The sequence below is a fragment of the Prosopis cineraria genome, unplaced genomic scaffold (genome assembly GCF_029017545.1).
Source record: "Prosopis cineraria cultivar Desert tree isolate PC_DT_omini unplaced genomic scaffold, ASM2901754v1 PC8, whole genome shotgun sequence".
In the NCBI taxonomy this organism is placed as follows: Eukaryota; Viridiplantae; Streptophyta; class Magnoliopsida; order Fabales; family Fabaceae; genus Prosopis; species Prosopis cineraria.
The window spans coordinates 5,770,163-5,788,951 of NW_026555339.1; the positions used below are offsets into that span (position 1 = coordinate 5,770,163).

Sequence of the window (18,789 nt, forward strand, 5' to 3'; positions counted from 1 at the left end):
GCCCCAACTCTGCCACAGAATACAAGTTAGCGAGAAAAATTAATCAGATAGATGACACGTCAGCAGATCTTATGAAAATCTAAATCAACTTTCATAAAAGAAACATGTGATGTGAGATTTTATTAAAGAGAAAGAGATAAACTTTCACCTTAACAACCTCATTTTTTTTCCTTATCATGTTGGTCTGCCATTAAGAGACCATCAGAATTTATCCTAATTACATATCTGTGGAATTCGTGGATTACAGGAAGATGAATTGAAGACATGAGCTGATGGGCTATTTTGTTTTAAGTTCAACCTTTAAAAAAGGTCGAAATTAATGTATGTTCATTATCAATGTCTTTAGGATGATCCCGTTCATACTTGTGAGTGTAGATGAATTAATTTTTTCACGAATAAGCAGTATTTAACCGATCTACTCCCTCATATCCTTATCATATCATAAATCTTTTCCCAATATTATCTCTTCTTAATTACACGAAATTGTATTTCCTAGTTAAATTTTATTGTAGTCATAACTTTTCTTTAAGAGACGTGAAATTAATTAATTTTACTAATGCTAGGACCAGAAGAAATACAGAGTATATAGGAGGAAGGCAATTATTTTTAGTAAGAATTTCCCAATCAATGACAAAGGCAAAACAATGTAAATTAATATAAATGAATTTTTGTGGATTAAAAAGCAAGGACTTGTTTTCCAATTTTTGTTAGAAGAGACATATGGTTTGAAAATTATTACTTCCTGCGAGCAATTTTTTTTTTTTTTCAAAAAAAAACCTTGAACAGATATCCAGTTTCCTTAATTCTCATGTTCCCTTGGCAATTTGATTCAGCAAACCGGTCTGCATCATGAGTGGCCAGTACATTCCAGTCCGCATCCCAGTTAAGGCACAGTATGACCAGCTTTCAGAATCATGGGCTTATTTATTTATATTTTTGGTCATTCAGAATCATGGTCTTAGAAATTCATAGTTTCTCACCCAAACACGTGGACGATAATCTCTATTCAACCAACCAAGTTCAAATAGAACAGACAGTGATATGAAAACTTTGCCTCATCACACAAATACGAGAGCACTTCTTCCAAATATTACATGTTAGAGTCCAAATGTTTAGAACATGTTGTAATTGTGCTGTGCAGCATGTATGCACCCAGAAGAAATTCAGACTGTGATTGAACTCTTGAGCTATTACTGCATGCAATTCATTTAGATTTTATCTCTATGAGGGTAACCAATGGAATGGACTATAAGAAAGAAGGATTACCAAAATCCAAATGCCAATTAGAATACAGATTAATGCAATCAAAGAGGCCATCCTGTTTCAACCCCAACAATGATACACAAAGCCTCAAATATGGCAGCTTGTTCAACTGAAAAACAAATGCAGTGAAAAAAAAAAATATATATATTCAGTGTATGCATGCTTCAAATCCTCATAAACATGTCTCGTAAAAATATGGCAGAACAGGACACAGTGTCTTCAATGTTAAAGCCCCGTAAGGCGTTCCTGATCCTTGAAGGATTTGCCTTGTTTTGGCCATTCCCCTCCTAGGAAGGGATTGGATCCACAATGGTAGGCTTGATCTATTAAGAATACACAGATAAAATAAAAGATAAAAGATATGACATGAATTTCATGAGTCAGGTCAAAAGCCAAAAACAGCATAGTTTCTTTTATGTACTTGTAGCTTTTGGAAGCTGCGTGTACATCCAAAGCACCATTGAAATCAAAATAGGTAAAATATGCCAGACAATACATACAAGGCGCCATGGAAGAAATTGGAGGACGATTGCTGAGCCTTTCACTTCATGATAGGATTTATTATTTACAGCATGGAAATCAAAATCGTTTAAAAGGCTAAATTTTATAAGTTCATGCTTAACAAAATAAAATTATATTCAGACATAAATTTCATTAAAAACATTTTTAATATATGATTACAAGAGACATAAAAGAAGCCAAGCCACAGTAATGCTGCAAAACTACTCGATATTGATTAGATGAACTAATTATTAAGAAATATAAAACAAAAACCAAAACAACATGATAATGATACCCTATAACATAAAGCAGCAAACATTACATTTCAGAAAAATGAAAAGAAGTACTTAAAAAAATAATAATAAACGAATACTAATTCTAGAAGGAAAGGTTTACGTTAAGAAGTAGAAACACCAGTAGCTCTTTTTTTCTCCCGAACATCACTACTAGCTCACATTAATGAAGCACATAAGCGCATAAATTACATTGCCTTCCTATTGAATTAATAGACAAAGTATTTGACAAAAAGTTAAAGAAATAAAGGGAAATGCTACACAAGAGAATCAAAATCTTTCGCCAGTACTCCCAATCCCAAATTCTCAATCTTATTCCGATTGGAAGGCTTATATTTCTCAGCAACTCGTTCTTCAGTTCACTGCTGAATTTCTAATCGCTGTGACAAATAACCCAACTTCCAACATTTGATTTAAAAAAATCGTTAGGGTAAAATTTCCAGGTGCTGCACAAGTGGCCTACAACATGAGCAGAAGCAGTCTTGCCATGATAAAGAACAATGTAGCAAAATGGGGGTTAAATAGCTCAAAAGTACCTCATTTACTCCGTTTCTTGGCTTCACTATATAAGATGACTCCAAAAACTGTGAGAGTATATCCAAGCATTCCAGTAACCGATACAGGATTCCTAAATATCAAAATGGAGATAACAACTGCTACAGCGCCTTTAGCATTTCCTAGGACCTAGGAAGAGCCATTGATCCTTCAAGTTAAGTAATGTACAATATAATATATCATTAAAAAAACGTATATTAATGATCTTTCAGAAAAGATATACATATTACAATTGAACTTGTTCAAGCCAGAACTTGTTTATCTGACATAGGGAAGGATTAGGAATTGACAGACATATTACACAAATGCTTTACAGGACCAGAACTCAAAAGAATCAGGGAAGCCCATCAAGATTCTGGCAAAAGAAACTAAAAAAAAAAAAAACAACGAAGCCTGTTTAGATGAAAATTGGCAACAAGCTTTTCCATGACCACTTTCAATAGCCTCTTGCAGTATGTAGAAAGTCATGCAAAAATTTGTTACTTAGTCTAACAGCAGAAAATGTTACCCTAGGACAACCTTCATAATATGCACCATCTTGGTTGGCCAACAACCTTTCGTAAACATGCAAGTACAGAGTATTCTAAAACGCATAATACTTCTAGAAATGCATCAAATCGCACTGATACAACGTAATAGCTCATGTCACCACTGTGATTTCAGCTACAAATTAGTCATACCCATACGGCATACCAGGATGTACATGTTACTGGCACATGTTGAGTATGCCTAAATGCATAGAAGGCACGTATTCCTTTTAAAAAAATTAAGCCCAAACGGTAGAAATTTATTTCAACAAGTATAATGATAGGGTAAACAAAAGCTGGCAGAAATATCCATTATTCTTTCTCTTCAACCAGATATTATTATTATTCACTGATTTGTGGATGGCAAATTAAATAAAAAAATCAGAGTTAGACGGAAGAATAAAACAGAAGGATAAAATATACCATATTTATTGCCATGTTTCACATATCAAGATTTAAGATATTCCTAAAATTTCAATGGGTAGAAAGATAAATGATTACCTGAAGGGTTAAGGCACTGGTGTGCTTTGTGACCAAGAAATTGGTCAAATTGACTAAATACGCCAATGCAGAATTGAAGATAAGTAACCACAAAATCCTGGAATCATCTCTGGCAAGTGCAACTGTAATCCCAACAACATCTTCCTCCATTATTATTGCTGCTGGAAGAAGAAATGCAACAGCCACTGGTGCCATGTACATAAGAAGGTTCATAGAATTAAGCTTTTCCCTGAGAAGTCAACGAGTCCATTTCAGTAGCAGCCAGGCCTTAAATACTAAGATACTCATTATTTTATGGATGGTACTCATTCAATCAGCAGTGCATGATTATTTCACAAATACTCATATCGAATGGCAGGAAAGTTTAAGCATATTACGCTTCAGAAGACAGCAAGACTCCTTGAAGCACAGTTTTAAGTGCCCGAGCTGCTGTAGCACCAACGCACATTATAAATCCAAATAAATGAAAACTTGGCTCTCCCTTCACGCAAGAGAAAAGATGATAAGCAACGAGAATTATAGAATGTTAACTTCAAGCAGAAATCAATTGCAAACTTTTTTCTTTTTATTGAATATAACTTTTAATCAACAGTTTTTCGATCCATTGTCAACAATGTCAAAATTAATAATCACATCGGCAGCCCACACAAAGTTGGTTAATTAACTACATTTCATAATTATGGCCAATCACAGACCTCTTCAGCCCCCTCTAATTTCACATGCATAAACAAACTGTACTCAGAAAATTCAAACAAATAAAATCTAATTTTATTTTCATTTCAGTCAATGAGGGCCCCCTCTTGATTAAATATGTGTGCATGCAACTTACTATTGAAATCACAAAAATAAATTGAATTGTCAAAAGAAATTACGAACACAAAAACTGAAATTAACATACGCGACATAAGTAATAAATAGTTAAATACCCCCTCTGTCCTTAATATAGGAACTATTTTAGAAGAGTTGCTTGGTCCTTGTTATAAAAATTTTTTCAATTTGTCTCAAGCATTTTTTTTTTCCCTTGGTACCCTTTGTTACTGAAGAGAGATTATGATAGGAAAACAATGATTTGATGAGCTTTAAGGATAATATTGAAAACTTGTTAAAATTTTGAACAAATTTAAGAATGTTAATTAACTTTAACTAAACTTCTTAATACCATGAAGTTGTTAAAATATCCTTATAAAAAGTAGCAGAGGTAGTACCATTCAATTATCTTTCGTCTTCTTTAAAAGAACCTGAACAAACCATTTCCATATAATTATGCTCAGCCAAAGAAGATATAGACACGCCAAAAAGAATCTGAATCACATGGGTCCTCCCAATTCTCAATCATCGTAATATATATAGCCCATTCTCACATTGTCTTGATATTACGAAATATGGAGAATAAAAAGTAAAAGGTCCTAAAATAAGACAAACAGTAAGACAAGAGATAGAGACAGATACCCCACTGGCAATCATAACGCCGGCAACTACAGGAATGAGAGTGATATAGGTGAGCCATCCCTCCCTCCTGAGAGTCATAAGGTAAGCAAACACGGCAGTGAAAAATGGCGTCGTCGCACCCACTGCCTGGTTAAACGACACCGGCAGGTACCGGAGGGAAATGTTCCCTCCTACCACCGACAAGCAGAAGATGAGACCAAGAGACGATATCTTCACAAATTGCACCCGCGACCTCACCGTCTGCAACGGCGCGATTTTGAGCCAAGAAATAGCGACGTAGCTAAGAATCGAACAGGCCATCATGTGACACAGCGTCAGAAAAATCGGGTACCTGAACCCATAATTACTCAGCAAGAACTTGTTCAGAAGAAGCACCCCAATGTTGGACGAGTACCAGCACGTTATGAGCCCGAAGGTGAATAACCGACCCGAGGCTGGGACCTTCATCACGGGAAGCAATTCCAATTTTGGAAATCCCAACTGTTGGATCGCAAGCAATGGACTTGAGAGACTCGCTTAGGGTTAGGTTTTTCCCAGAGACGAAACTTGAAAAGAATAGGAGGAAGAGTATGGGTTGAGGAGAAGAGAAGAGAAAATAGAAGGAAAATCTGGAAAGAACCCAAAAAGGTCAAAGCACTTAAGCACGCAAGTTTCTGTAAATGGTTTAAGAAAAAAGAGGATTTTCAAAACGAGGGATTAGAATGTGCGTTGATTGAAGAATTGGGATTGCCGCTTTGGGAGGAAGATGAAAGTAATCGCAGAGAACGAACGACGCAGAGTGAGAAGCTCTGGAAGGAGGTAGCATGGGACAAGGAAAATTTAGCGGCATTTCACTATAGCACAGTGAGGAATCCTCATTTTTACTATAAATATATTAAAATAAAGCTTTTGTTTATTATTTTCTGAGAGAATCAAATAAAAGAGTTATAAAAATATTTGAAAGACTTATCAAAAGTCTATATTATCATAAGAAATACTAAATATTTTTGAGCTTTTAGTATTATTTGATATTTTTTTCCTATTTTTAGAATTGCAAGTTTTGTGGTTTTCTTAGTATTTTGGGGAGAAGATAAGATGTCATTTTGGCTGCTAACGTATAATAGAAACATGTAGGTAGGAGGTGCACGTTGGATATTTTTAAATGGAAAGAACAGATTTTTTTTTTCCCAACAAAAGAACAAATAGTTCGATATACAATTTATATAAAATATTTTAATTTAATTTGATTAGAAAATAAAACTGAACGTATTTATTAAAATTAGAAGATGATAATGATGCAATTAAGCATATAAACAAGTGCTACTAAAATCATTTTCAGGATTAAAGAACGAATTGCTTCTCAATCAATATTAAATTAATAAAAATTGGAGAAATATTATTAATTTTAAATTAAAAGTACATTTAATAATCAAAATTTAGTTAACTTTGTCCTAAAAATTAATTCTTAAATGTTCTATTATAATTTTTTTCTATTCTTTTTTGTTATAATATTAACGACATAATTTCTTACATAAATAAGCATACTATGATCCTTCGATCAAATGTTTACATAAATTAAGATTATTTTGTATTTTTTTTGCCAACAAATTATTTTTTATTTGAATGCCTTGATTTAATTATTTGTAACAATTAAAATAATGTTTTTTAAATACACACACACACAAAATAAAGAACCACGACAATGACATGTCGATATTCACATGAAGCAACGCTCGCTCTCTTCCATCCGTTCGTTGTCACATACTCACCTCATTATCAAACCGTCTGTTCGCGTCACGATTGCACAAAACTTCACATCGTTCGTGAATACTGTTTTGTAAGTGTTATATTTTACATTATTGATTATAGATTCTTTTTTTGGCCAAATTGATTATTCATTTGATGTTCTATGTTCTTATAAATCAAGCCAAAATTTGCGCTGTTTAAATAATTTTATGCATTCAGAAAAAAAAATGATTTTATGCAGAATACATTTGTGAAACTTGGTCCAAAATTTAAAAATTTTGTACAAATATTATTTTTTAATAACATATACAAATACTATATCAAGAACCTTACGCTAGCTTTATAATTTTATGTACAAATAAATTCAAACACAAAAATCATTTATTCAGTTGCATAAAAATTCAATCATCTAATAACATAACTATTAATTTCTATTTTTTGTGAAATTAATGGTAATATTAATGCCATAATTTCTTTTCATAAAAAAATTAGACTTAAAAAAGGAAAAATAGTATAATAGAATATTTAATGGTCTAAGTGTGCAGAATATTAGTGCTGTATAATACTCTCTCTATTAAAAAATGTAAGGCATTTTTTAAGGTTGAATGTTAAAAAATGTAAGATATTTTTAGTCTTTCGAGGTGTAATCATTATTTTTTTTTCTAAAAGTGTCCCTATTGATAGTGACTTTATATTTATTATAGGATTAATTTAAAAGATAGGTAACTACTTTATTAGAGATAATATTCGGTTAAAAATGCTTATATTTTTTAATTGAGAGTATTTCTTTTCCAGTTTAACAAAGGCTCTAAAGTGCATTTTCAAATTTTCTCAAGCAAGCAATGCTCAAGAGGCCGGGTTCGTGAGAGTAAAGATAAAAATGGAATGAAAACCCAACTAACCGACACATAGATAAAAGCTAGCAAAGGCGATGAGGCCCCGCAAAAAAAAAAAATATATATATATATATATATAAATTCATCGGTTAAACGTTAACGTCAGAAGGTTATTTCTTACTTGCCATTCTCCTTTACTCTATCCAGAAAAAATCAATATTGACATATAACCAACAGGCCATTGGTTCTAATAAAATGGGTTATGGTTATTCAAGTATACAAGTTTAAATTTAATTTCATGTAAATGTGTAAAATATTTATAAAGAGCTACTTTGGCTCAAAGCTCAATCCCATTTAAATTCAAATTAGTTGGAGTCCGATAAGCTTTGAATAATAAAGAATATCAAGGCTAGTAATGGCGTAGTTTTTTTCCCCCTTTTATAACTATAAGAAGTAGACTCCATTGACAACAAAGATTATTTCCTCCAAGATAATGATAGTAGGAAGTAGACCTCTTCCAATTAAATTATAACATACACCAGAATTGAGATTTGAATCTACAGCCATTGATTTAAGTGATGAGAAACGCTTACCACCTACCCCAATTTTCCTTCCAATTTGATAGTCTACTTTAAATTTGTGAAGGGAATATTGATTGCTGTGAAAACCGATTCCATTCTTCAAACTTTTCACCCATGACCTCCCATTTGTGTAATCCTAACGAAAGCTCAAGCTACCTTGCAAGAGGCATCGAGGGGTGATATATATAAATATTTACTGCCTCAATGTTACATCGGATGGCCATTTCTTCTCTTCCACTTTCATTCACTCCATAGTCAAAAAACAAAATTAGTTTCTGATGGGAAAGAAAATTTGTCAAGGAGAAGACACGCTTAACTTGCAAAAAGTATCGTAGGGTAGTATATTTAAAAAATGCACCGGCTAAATGTTACATTAAGAGGCCATTTCTTCGCTACCAATTTCCTGCACTCCGTCCAAAAGAATCGATATCAATATTCGTAAAAAGTCGTAAACACCGTAGCTTTCAACCAACTCATGTTCTCTGCAGCATACGGAGCATAAAATCTAGTTAGTTTGGAAAGAAAATTTGTTAGGATGGTATTCATCATATTCTTTGCGGGAGTCCTTTCAAGAGGCGTCAAGGGGGGAGGCATGTTTAAGAATCACTCTGTTTCAGGGAAGTTCTTATGGAAGCTCAAGCTACCAGATGATTTGCCGTTGAAATGTAATTCAAGATTGCGAAACGAAAAGTGTCTCCTTTGCAGAAGCGCTTCTGAAACAAGGGAACATCTTTTCCTGCATTGGTCATTTGCTAGATCCGTCTGGTTTGCAATTGATTTCAGTCTTCGTACTAGTGACTTGCAGATAGGTTCTGTTGATGATTGGATTGCGGATCTCTGCTCAAGGACAAGTGATTCCGACTCGCATTTGCAAGGATTGGAGATCAGATGGATTTTCCTGAATCTCTATCTAATTTGGGAGCATAGAAATAAAGTGGGAGATTCAAAAAAGGAGCATCCTGATCCGATGCAAGTTGTGCATGAATTCAAGAGATGGAAGCGACTGATTGCAAGAATTGACACTCTCTCTGAAAAGGTTACGACGAAGCCTCCAAACTTCAATTTTTCGTGTGTTTCGATGTTCTTGCCTCTTCACTGGTATGTTCGAGTCAGGAGGATTTGTTATGGAAGAAGAGTTCTCATGAAATTTGATATATCTGTCTCTTATTGTAATAAACCCATTTGGTGGTTGAATAGAAACCTTTTGATGCCCTTTTGCGGCATCACAAAATTTCTGGAAGGTATTAAATTGGGCATCAAATTCATATTTGATCAGCAGAAAATTTCAGATCCTATTCAATTCCCATTGCATATTGTCTTTGATAATAAAAGCCAGATTCTTATGCTGCAGAGGATAAAGATTGGTTCGCACCTACGGCATATCCTCGATAATATCAAGACTTTTGCTTCAGCCTTTGCGTCATGGGATTTTTCTATCCCCCGCCCCCTTTCTTCTTACCTATATGTTTGGTACTTCTATATTGTACACATATATGCGTATTTGTTTCATTGGGTGAAATATCATCTCCCAGGTTCTTTCGTCCTGAAGTCAGCTCCAAAAAGATCGCATATTTGAACACAGGCAACATAGTATAAAAAAATCATAACTGCTCAGGAAAATGTGGTTGATCAAATAATCCAAAACTTCCAGTGATGGATAAGAGCAATAATTTCCGTCCTCGATTCCAACAAAATGAATAAATAGTACAAGCTATCTCCTACACAAGCTAGAAAACTCAATGAAACACTTGCTATCACAAGTATCCAAGGGCAAGGACAGCGGAGAAACTGGTACATCATGTTGACAACTATGGTACAATAATGACCGATGGAGAATCATAACTCAAAAAATCAGTAAAACCAAGGACAATGCTCATTCTTACTGTCTAATATCTTCACCAGCGTAAATCGCTAGATCTCCGAGCTCGTCTTCAATTCGAAGCAACTGCATCAAAAATGTGGTTATAGAATGAAATGCTTCAAGGCAAGAGTCACAGGACAATAAATAAATATTAGTAAAGAACTTGAATACATCATCAGGGTAAAAACAGAAAGTCGTCAAGTACAAGAATTAAATTCGATTACTTTCCCTATTTTTAATAAAAGTGATTAGATTAACTTTGTATGACAATTTTTTAATGAAAGAAAAATAATTTATTGATGAAAGAGAAAGCAATACAAATATAGAAGGACAAGGAATGCTCCCAAATCACGGTTAAGAAACTAAACAGACATTCGTTCAAAAGCCACTCGCGATCTTTCCCAAAATCCGGAGGACTCACAGCCTTAAAAAAAAAAAATCCATTTGCTGAGATCCAAAGAGAGACCAAAGTAATTCTTTTACAAAGATCTAAACCAAAGAAACTTATTAAAAACTCTGGCATTCCGTACTACCCACGTATATCATAAGCCTGCAAGAACAGCAATGTCCCAAAGAACACCATGCTTAATTGCTACTAAAACCATTGAACATTATGCTTCCAGGAAACGTGATATTTTTCTCCTTGGAAGATGAAGTACGGGTGGATAAGAGAAGCCAGTTAACATTTAATGATATTTGATGCGTTCACAACAGTGCAGTAAAATAATCAGTATGAGAGTCCTAAAAGACCTGGTTATATTTTTCCAGCCGCTCTCCTCTGCAAGGTGCACCTGCTTTGATCTGACCAGAAGCAAGTCCCACAGCTAAATCAGCTATAAAAGAATCTACAGTTTCCCCACATCTATGAGAAGCCACCATTCCCCAATGCGCTTCCTTCGACTGCTTCACCACTTCAATGACCTCTGTTACAGTTCCAACTTGGTTGACCTAGATTTCGATGAGAAATTATCATATCTTTTAACCATCATGACATACCAGTTGCAACTTGATGGACCAAGATCACAGAAAAAGAGACTTCTCTTTCCAGAATAAGATAGAAGAGCGCAAAAGGGCGGATCACAATATCCGTCCAAAATAACAGAGTGACAGGTTAGAAAACTAAAATACATGCAAGGCAATTTATAAATTGTTCTCCCCCTTTACATTAACTAGCATAATATAGCATCCACACAAAGTAATCTTTTAACCCACACCCCACAAAATTCCAACTGTTCTAGATGATACTAAATTAGAAGAATAGCTTTCATGAACAATAAATTTAATTATTAAAAAAATTAAACTTGAATTGTGTTAAGTTCATCATAAAATAATAGTCAGCTACCTTAAGAAGAAAAGCATTGCAAGCAGACTCGCTGATTGCTTTCTCAATGCGTTTTGCATTGGATGACAACAAATCACCCCCAACTACCTGCAGGACCAGTTGAAAACGGTTGAAGAATATAAACAGAAGCTCCTCTCAGCAACAAAATAGACCAACTAAACATCTGAGTAGTAAGATGGGAATAACCTTTCTTCAATGCCACAAGATGACTGTGACCCAAAAAAAATACCATCAAAATGTAGTTCTCCACTGGCATTGACATACTTACAATCACTACGTAATTATTTTCCATTTGTCCAATAAACACCAAAAGTAAATGCCTATTTCATAACATCTACTCCCTCCGTTTAAAAATATAAAGTATTTTTAATTGAACCTCACTCCTCAATAAAATAGTTAATTGTCTTCAAATTAACACCATCTTTCCATATTTACCTTTATTTAATAGGGTATTTCACTTTAAAATAAATATAAAATAATTTATTTATTGTGGGCACTTTTGAAAAAAAAAACACATTAATTATATTTCGAAATACTAAAAATGTCTTATATTTTTTTAATAGAGGAAGTATTACTTGGATGCATGCACATTAGCAAAGTTAAACATTAATCGTTCTAGAAATTAAACCTGACAAATTCCAAGATTTGAGAAATGCTTAAAATGTTCCCAATCTTCCTTGTCAAATGGATCTTCAATTGATACAATTGGATACTCTACAAATTGAGGGGGCAAACAATATAAGCATATAAAATATAGCTCCATAAATTTTTTAAAGAAAAAGTTGAAACAACAGTCAAGACAATGATTTACCAGTACATAGTTCCCTGTACAACTCAATCATATCCTCTGCTGACTTGAAATTTTGTCCTGACTTTTGAGGAGATTTAAAGTCCAGATCATACCTTGTACCTATAAAAATATAAAAATCCAAATTAAAACAGTTAAGGATAAAGACTTCTTGTACTGACTGCAAAGTTTCAAACATATTATCCAGCAGATAAAACCAACTTTAAAAAGTTATGAGAGCCATGCACTTTCTTTTTTCCTTCATTATCCTTTAGATTTGACATGCTCTGACAAGAGTCTTTCTTTAACTACCAGTCCTCTTATGACACGTACAGTAACAGTGACTCTTGGAAAGTGAGAATTAATATCGACCCTTCAAGATTAAAATTAATAAAGGTCTCAATAACAATGATATAATCCAATTTATTATAGTTGGCTCACACTATTGTTCCCTCAATATGTAGAACTAATGAAAATAAACCAAGAAAAAAAAGTAAAAGATGGCTCCCAGGATGAACAAATACTATAATATACAGATAACCACATCCGATTTACATTTCTTATAGCATCTCCAGAGAGTAGAGAAATAAATGGGGAGGTGAGATATCACCTAAAATTGATGCATATGGTGTATGTAGAATTATTGAAACATTAACCCTGAACAGGCAAGATTACTATTTTGAAAAGCTCTCAGTAAGACAATATTTTGTAGAGATAAAGCAAAGTAAAAGAATTTGTATTAGTTAGTATTTAAAAAAACAGAAATTGCATTAGTTTTTTAAACACAAGTACTAAAGCTCAGTAGCAAAAGCTCAGTAGCAACATGGTCACTTTCTTTATTTAAAAAAAAAAAACAATTTAGAGTCAGCAGGCTAGAGTTCAGAATCTTAAAGTACGTTCGGGACAAAAAAAAAATTAGAATTACCTATGCAAAAATTTGTGGCAGCAACATCAAGAGCTATCTTTATTTTCTCGTTATAACCAGATCTGCTAATAGCCTCCTTTACAAGATCTAGGGCCTCTTTAAAGCTGATGAGAGTATTTAAATGCAGTCAGACAAAACCCCAAAAGAGAGAAAGGTGCCTTTAGAATAACAATATTATTTAGGGAGGACCACCACATAAACTAAGCATGAAATTCATAATAATTAGCCACTTAATTACACTAAAATCTGATTATAAAATTAATAAATATTTCTACTGTATTATTGTGGAAAATTTTCAGAAGGCGAGGGCAAAAAATACATTTTCTGAATACATCTCCATTTTGCTTAGCTTTACATCTAAAAGAGACTTACCCTGAATATTACTCATTTAATTGCGAACATGGATTTTTGAATGCTATAGATGTCTGTTAAAGCAACACTCAAACGCAAAACACTTGCCTGGAAACAATAGGAGCAAAGCCACCATCTTCTCCAACATTACAGCCATATGCACCAATTTTTTCTGTAATAACAGCCTGCGATTTTATTATCATGAATACAAGTCAATGCATCAGTATAAACATGATATCTTCCAGTGGCTGCTTACGTCAGGATTCTTAAATTCATCATCAGTGAAATATACAAATTTGTGGCTAAGATATAGCACATCTGATTGCTAAACCAATTAAAAACCAGCATCAAAACCATAGGAAGAGTAATCGGCAACAAAGAATAATGCTATCAAAGAGTGGCCAACAATTGCACAATGATATTTGTGACATTGTGAAACCACAAAGCAAGATGGTTATACTAAGATCCCAGAAATTCATGAGCAAACAGCAAATTGAGTTGAAACAAGGAGAACCCAAAACACTTGCCAAATGTCTTCCACATAACCAAGAACTAGTTTTCAAAAGACATACTTCACAGAAAAAGATAAGTTATTCAGAAGCCATTTTAAGTTGCAGCATGAATGTTGCACCCATAAAATTACAAGAACACAAGGAAAAGTTCAAATGCTAAATTTAGGGCTTCCATTCTAAATCTCCCTCTCACAGACAGCCTGAGTGCTAAGTAACCATGCTCTCCCAAACTTAATATATTTTTAGCTTTAGAACATATCAAGGAATGTTAGATCAGGGGAAAAAAAACTTCAACAGAGAAGAAAAAAATAGTACAGATAAAAAATTGAAGAAAACAGACTGTCACCTTTAAGTGATGATAGGTCTCTGAACCCATTTTCAATGCCTCCTCAAATCTGCTTGCACCAGTAGGTAAGATCATAATTTCCTATTCACGATTAAGTTTATCAATTTAATACAGTGAAACTATGTTCATTGAAATAAATAGGTCAGGCAAACAACAGTCCCAAAACAAAAAAGCCAATAACCATAATCAAACATTACGATCATAACTCAATGCAAATATATATATATATATATATATATGAATGAGTAGTAGAATCCCAAGTGATTTCAACATCATCAAAGATGTATACAAATTTATGAACTAGGAAGTTAAAATGCCAAATGAACTTTAAAATGTATGCATTATATGTCAAATTCTCGGTAAAGTTTGTTTGCAAAACATACTTCTGCTTTTACGTCCCCAATTTGTAAGGAATGTCACACATTTTCTTAAACGTTTAGATTCTGAGAAATTTACAATTGCTGGACTACACTGTAATTTAGTTTATAGGTTATATTGTATTCATCTTCATTGCAATGCTAGCATTCCTTTTAAGTAACTAAAAACAATTTTACAGCCAAAACATCAAGTTTCAAACGGTCTCACAAGCTCAGCTGTTTCTGCTTACTTCATCCCGAAAGAGAGAAGATTGTGGCATGAGCCAGTTGATTAACCTGGATTTGCATCAATTTGGTCGATAAAAGATCATGAATAGTATCATGATTCAATTATATCAGAAATAGATGCCTTACAATGAACTCTTTCTTTCTTTCTTTTTAATAAACAGTCAATTTTTGAATTATAGATAGAAGTATAAGCACCATAGCTTTGGCTGCATGGTCTTAGGCTGAACATTAAGGAGCATAAGCCTTAGTCAAACCCCTTTAAAATAGAGGCATTATGTTCCAAGCAATATACCAAAGAACAGAAAAACTCTCACAGACATTAATAAAATGTGGAAAAAGAACATTACAGAAAATCCAGATGTGAAATCCCAGTCCTTGATCTTTTGTTTATAACAGCTACGGATGGATGGGGGATCAAGTTAAGTAAGAGATGTCAAATCAATGAAATAACAATGAAAGCGTGAAAAGATATTACACTGTGTTATGGTTGAAAGAAGAGAGAGAGAGAAACAGAGGAGTGAAAGAGAGGAAGAGATGAGAGACAAGAGAGAAAGGGAAACAGAGAATAGGAAGAACTGAACTGTGTTCTGTATTTTCATTTTAGCATAATATCTAACTACACTTAGGACCCCTTATATAGGCTCCTTCATCCCTTTATTCTAACAGAATCTAACTAAACTATTTATGCTTTACATATCACACTGCAAGTTATTAAGTAAGAGAGGTAAAATTACCTGCATGGCCAGATTATTTCCAGCATGTTTTCCACCACTAATAAGAGTGAAGGCAGGAACAGGAAGCAATGGACTAGTTTTTCCGGAAAGTTCAGCAATGTGCTTATAAAGTGGAACCTGATATTTTTGTGTTTTATTTTTTTAATCACTTTGAAAGAACAAGAAGATTTATTCAGACAACAAACTAGAAGAATACTTCAAATTAACAAAGAGTCATGCCTCCTTTTCTGCAGCTCCAGCCTTACAAGCAGCAATGGACACAGCTAATATAGCATTGACTCCAAGCTCTCCCTACAAATAAAAGCAAACACACAACAATAAGGAATTCTACAAGGATTGCAAGATAAACTTCTTTGAATGCAGCATGTTTACAGCCAGCTAAACAGATTCTCTTCTGGTGACACTAGGAGCGTTTTTTTGACTGAGATGGAAAATGAAAAGGTTGAAAATACTATAGGAAGTAAAAATATAAAATATTGAAAAGCTTTCCTTTTTAAGGGTTGAGTAGATGATGTGAGTAGATTAGCAATCTCCACAAAGCAATTTTTTGACCAAAACAAAAATTTAAACTTTCACGAAAAAACTAAATAACTATAGTGGCATCCAGTCATTTGACTTCTTCATGACCTCACATTTATTGTGGTGCGTGAAAATGATTTAGCACCAGCAGTAATGATTCTTTCACAAGGGAATGATGTCAATAACACTATTTTTGTTTTCATTCCAGAAAATGATTGAGACAAGTTTGGTTAAATTACCCCAGAGATCATGGACCTCCACAAAACTAGTGCAGATGTTAACATTCCCCTGTACACACACACGCACACTCCCTCACTCAAATCAGACAGGCCTAATGCAGGCAGCCATATTAAGAATAGCGGGCTCACTAGGCCCACAAAAAAAAAGTACGATGAGCGAGAATGCAGAGGAGTATGAATCTGGGAAAAATGGAAGTAGAAGTGGGAAAAAGGAAAATTCAGAATAATAACTGTTCAAGCAGGGTGGTTTAAAGAGTCACTGGGAAGTTACCAGGCAAATGGCAGTTAAGGGGCCTATTGGGAGAGGAAGTTATTGGTAAAAAGGGTGAGCAAAAACTAAAGGGAGGTCTATGGAAAGTGCTAGCCTTTTGAAAGCGAGTCAAGCATAACTGCATCCCTTTTTCATTATTCTATGGCTGATGTTCTTGTTTACAGTGCTATGTGCTGCTGTGGTGTAGTTACATGTATTATGCTTCTAACAAGCAATTACATGTGTTTACATTCAAAAGGAAAACAAGTACCTTCTTCTCTGTTTTGTCCAGATCTATCATGGCCTGATCAATTTGGGACTGAAGTGTTGGGTCCATACCAATCAGTGCTTCAGATATTCTTTCATTAATATTTTTAACTGCTTTAGCCACACTATTTCCAAGATATACACCCTTGTCCCCATCACGTAACTCAACAGCCTCATACCTGAAATCCTTAATCCAAACTGTTAATGTTAGTTATGTTATGGTTGAGAACTTTTAGAGAAAAAGAACCCGATAAATAATCAAACAGCTAGAAACAATCATCATAAACACCACAAGCAGACGGCTGAACCTAATCACCCATCCATGAAAATATGGTTTAAATAAAAGCAGCAGTGAGTGTGACAGCAGAAAAACACGAAATGCAGCCATTACATAACTAACATTATGTGATGTTGTCCAATCTGGCTGCAACCACAATATTGTGGCTGCACCAAGTGATAAGAATTTAAAACTGATCAACCTTCTCACATGAATATATCTATATTATAAATGTGGACTATCAACCATGATAAAATGTGATTAAAAAACTCAAACCAATGCTCAGCTGCTGAACTGCCTTGAACTAAAGTTAATTCGCAACAGGAAAATGCAACTCTTAATAGTTTTCCTAATTATACCACAATCTCACAAAAAGAACAGCGAACATAATACAGTAATTACATTAGGAATGAATTCAATGATACAAGGTCCGTAAAAATTGGCCGATGATAATAAAATGAAAGCATAATCCACTGAATCAAGCTTACAGAAATTGATAGACCACCATTGACCCCAGGGAGAATTACAAGTCAAGAAACTCTGATCAAACAAAGATATCATTAAATTACCCCCTCTCCGAAATTATTCTACTTATTTTCCAGAAGTCATCCCCAATGACATATTTCAAAATTTTCAAGCTCTAATTTAACAGATACATTAAACCAAGAAGTAACAACACTTACATCCCAGTTGAGTTGCCGCTGGGAACCGAAGCACGGAACATGCCTTTATTAGTGTACAAGTCCACTTCGACAGTTGGAATTCCTCGGCTATCAAGGATCTGCCTCGCCTTAATTTTCGTTATCACAGACTGAACTGCTTTTCTCATATGATTGGACTGACCTCACAAAAAATAACCACAAAAAAAAAACGTAAACAGTCATGTTGATGCAAGACCGCAGAATTCTTTCAGCTGCCAAAAAAAAAAAAATCGATGCTGAGACAATCCGAGCTACACGATTGCATTTCCCCGAATCAATTAAAAAAATAAAAAGTAATACGACGGAAAGGAAGTTACAATGAAGAGCACAGGATCGGGAGTCTTGGCCCTAACAGCAGCATTGACGGCATCTTCGATTTTCCGGGAAAGCAAGTGCTTATCCAGATATTCTTGCACTGACATTTTCTTTTTTTTTTTTTTTTTTACTTTGAACAAGTCGCAAGAGCTGCTTCTTCTGTTTCCTTCTTCGCGATGTCTGTGACTCTCCCACCAACAGACTTGGAATTTCGAAGCTTTCGAATAGGCTCAGTGCGCTCGGTGATGGCTAGTTAATTGTTCGCCAACTGCCAATTTGGTTTCTGAAGACGCCCACGGCGTTGTGGCCTCGACTGTGCAGGAAATGGAGCGCGTTCTCGTCACAGTAGAATTGGCGCTGCGGTAACCCCCAACTTAAACGACGTCGCAGCCTTCGGTCTTCCTTGCCATAGTGTTTAAACAAAACCTCCTTAAAAAAATTAATATTTATTTTTTATAATTTTAATTTAATTTTTATTCAATTCTTAAATTTTAATTTATTTTTATTTTTTATAATTTTTATTCAAT

At 34.2% G+C, this 18,789-nt stretch overlaps 1 protein-coding gene across 4 annotated transcripts; it reads right to left on the reverse strand.

The window, feature by feature from the left end:
* Positions 1–2,039: 2,039 nt before the first annotated feature.
* On the reverse strand, positions 2,040–18,639 carry LOC129317965 (probable sugar phosphate/phosphate translocator At3g11320). Of its 4 annotated transcripts, none has more exons than XM_054962421.1 (13): positions 18,265–18,639; positions 17,930–18,084; positions 16,974–17,148; positions 15,914–15,985; positions 15,695–15,811; positions 14,356–14,436; positions 13,606–13,682; positions 13,147–13,250; positions 12,246–12,344; positions 12,063–12,148; positions 11,435–11,521; positions 10,843–11,040; positions 9,840–10,176 (listed from the first exon to the last, which is right to left on the reverse strand). In XM_054962421.1, exons 1-13 carry the CDS (start codon positions 18,367–18,369, stop codon positions 10,111–10,113), a joined length of 1,422 nt encoding a protein of 473 aa, XP_054818396.1. In that variant the 5' UTR covers positions 18,370–18,639; the 3' UTR covers positions 9,840–10,110. The 4 variants fall into 4 exon arrangements, with proteins under 4 accessions (XP_054818398.1, XP_054818397.1, XP_054818396.1 ...); XM_054962420.1 differs by having other exon boundaries at positions 11,435–11,533; XM_054962423.1 differs by lacking the exons at positions 10,843–11,040; positions 11,435–11,521; positions 12,063–12,148; ... (7 more) ...; positions 17,930–18,084; positions 18,265–18,639 and adding exons at positions 2,040–2,741; positions 3,641–3,869; positions 4,018–4,121; positions 5,090–5,523 and having other exon boundaries at positions 10,131–10,182.
* Positions 18,640–18,789: the final 150 nt, after the last annotated feature.

What these genes read in the sequence shown, in the direction of transcription:
- LOC129317965 (XM_054962420.1), bottom strand. Translation starts at nt 18,369, where the DNA reads ATGTCAGTGCAAGAATATCTGGATAAGCACTTGCTTTCCCGGAAAATC. An exon ending in GTACAGGGAACTATGTACTG is followed by an intron (nt 12,149 to 12,245) that starts GTAAATCATTGT and finishes CTCAATTTGTAG; the next exon opens with AGTATCCAATTGTATCAATT. An exon ending in GCAATGCTTTTCTTCTTAAG is followed by an intron (nt 11,041 to 11,434) that starts GTAGCTGACTAT and finishes ATCGAAATCTAG; the next exon opens with GTCAACCAAGTTGGAACTGT.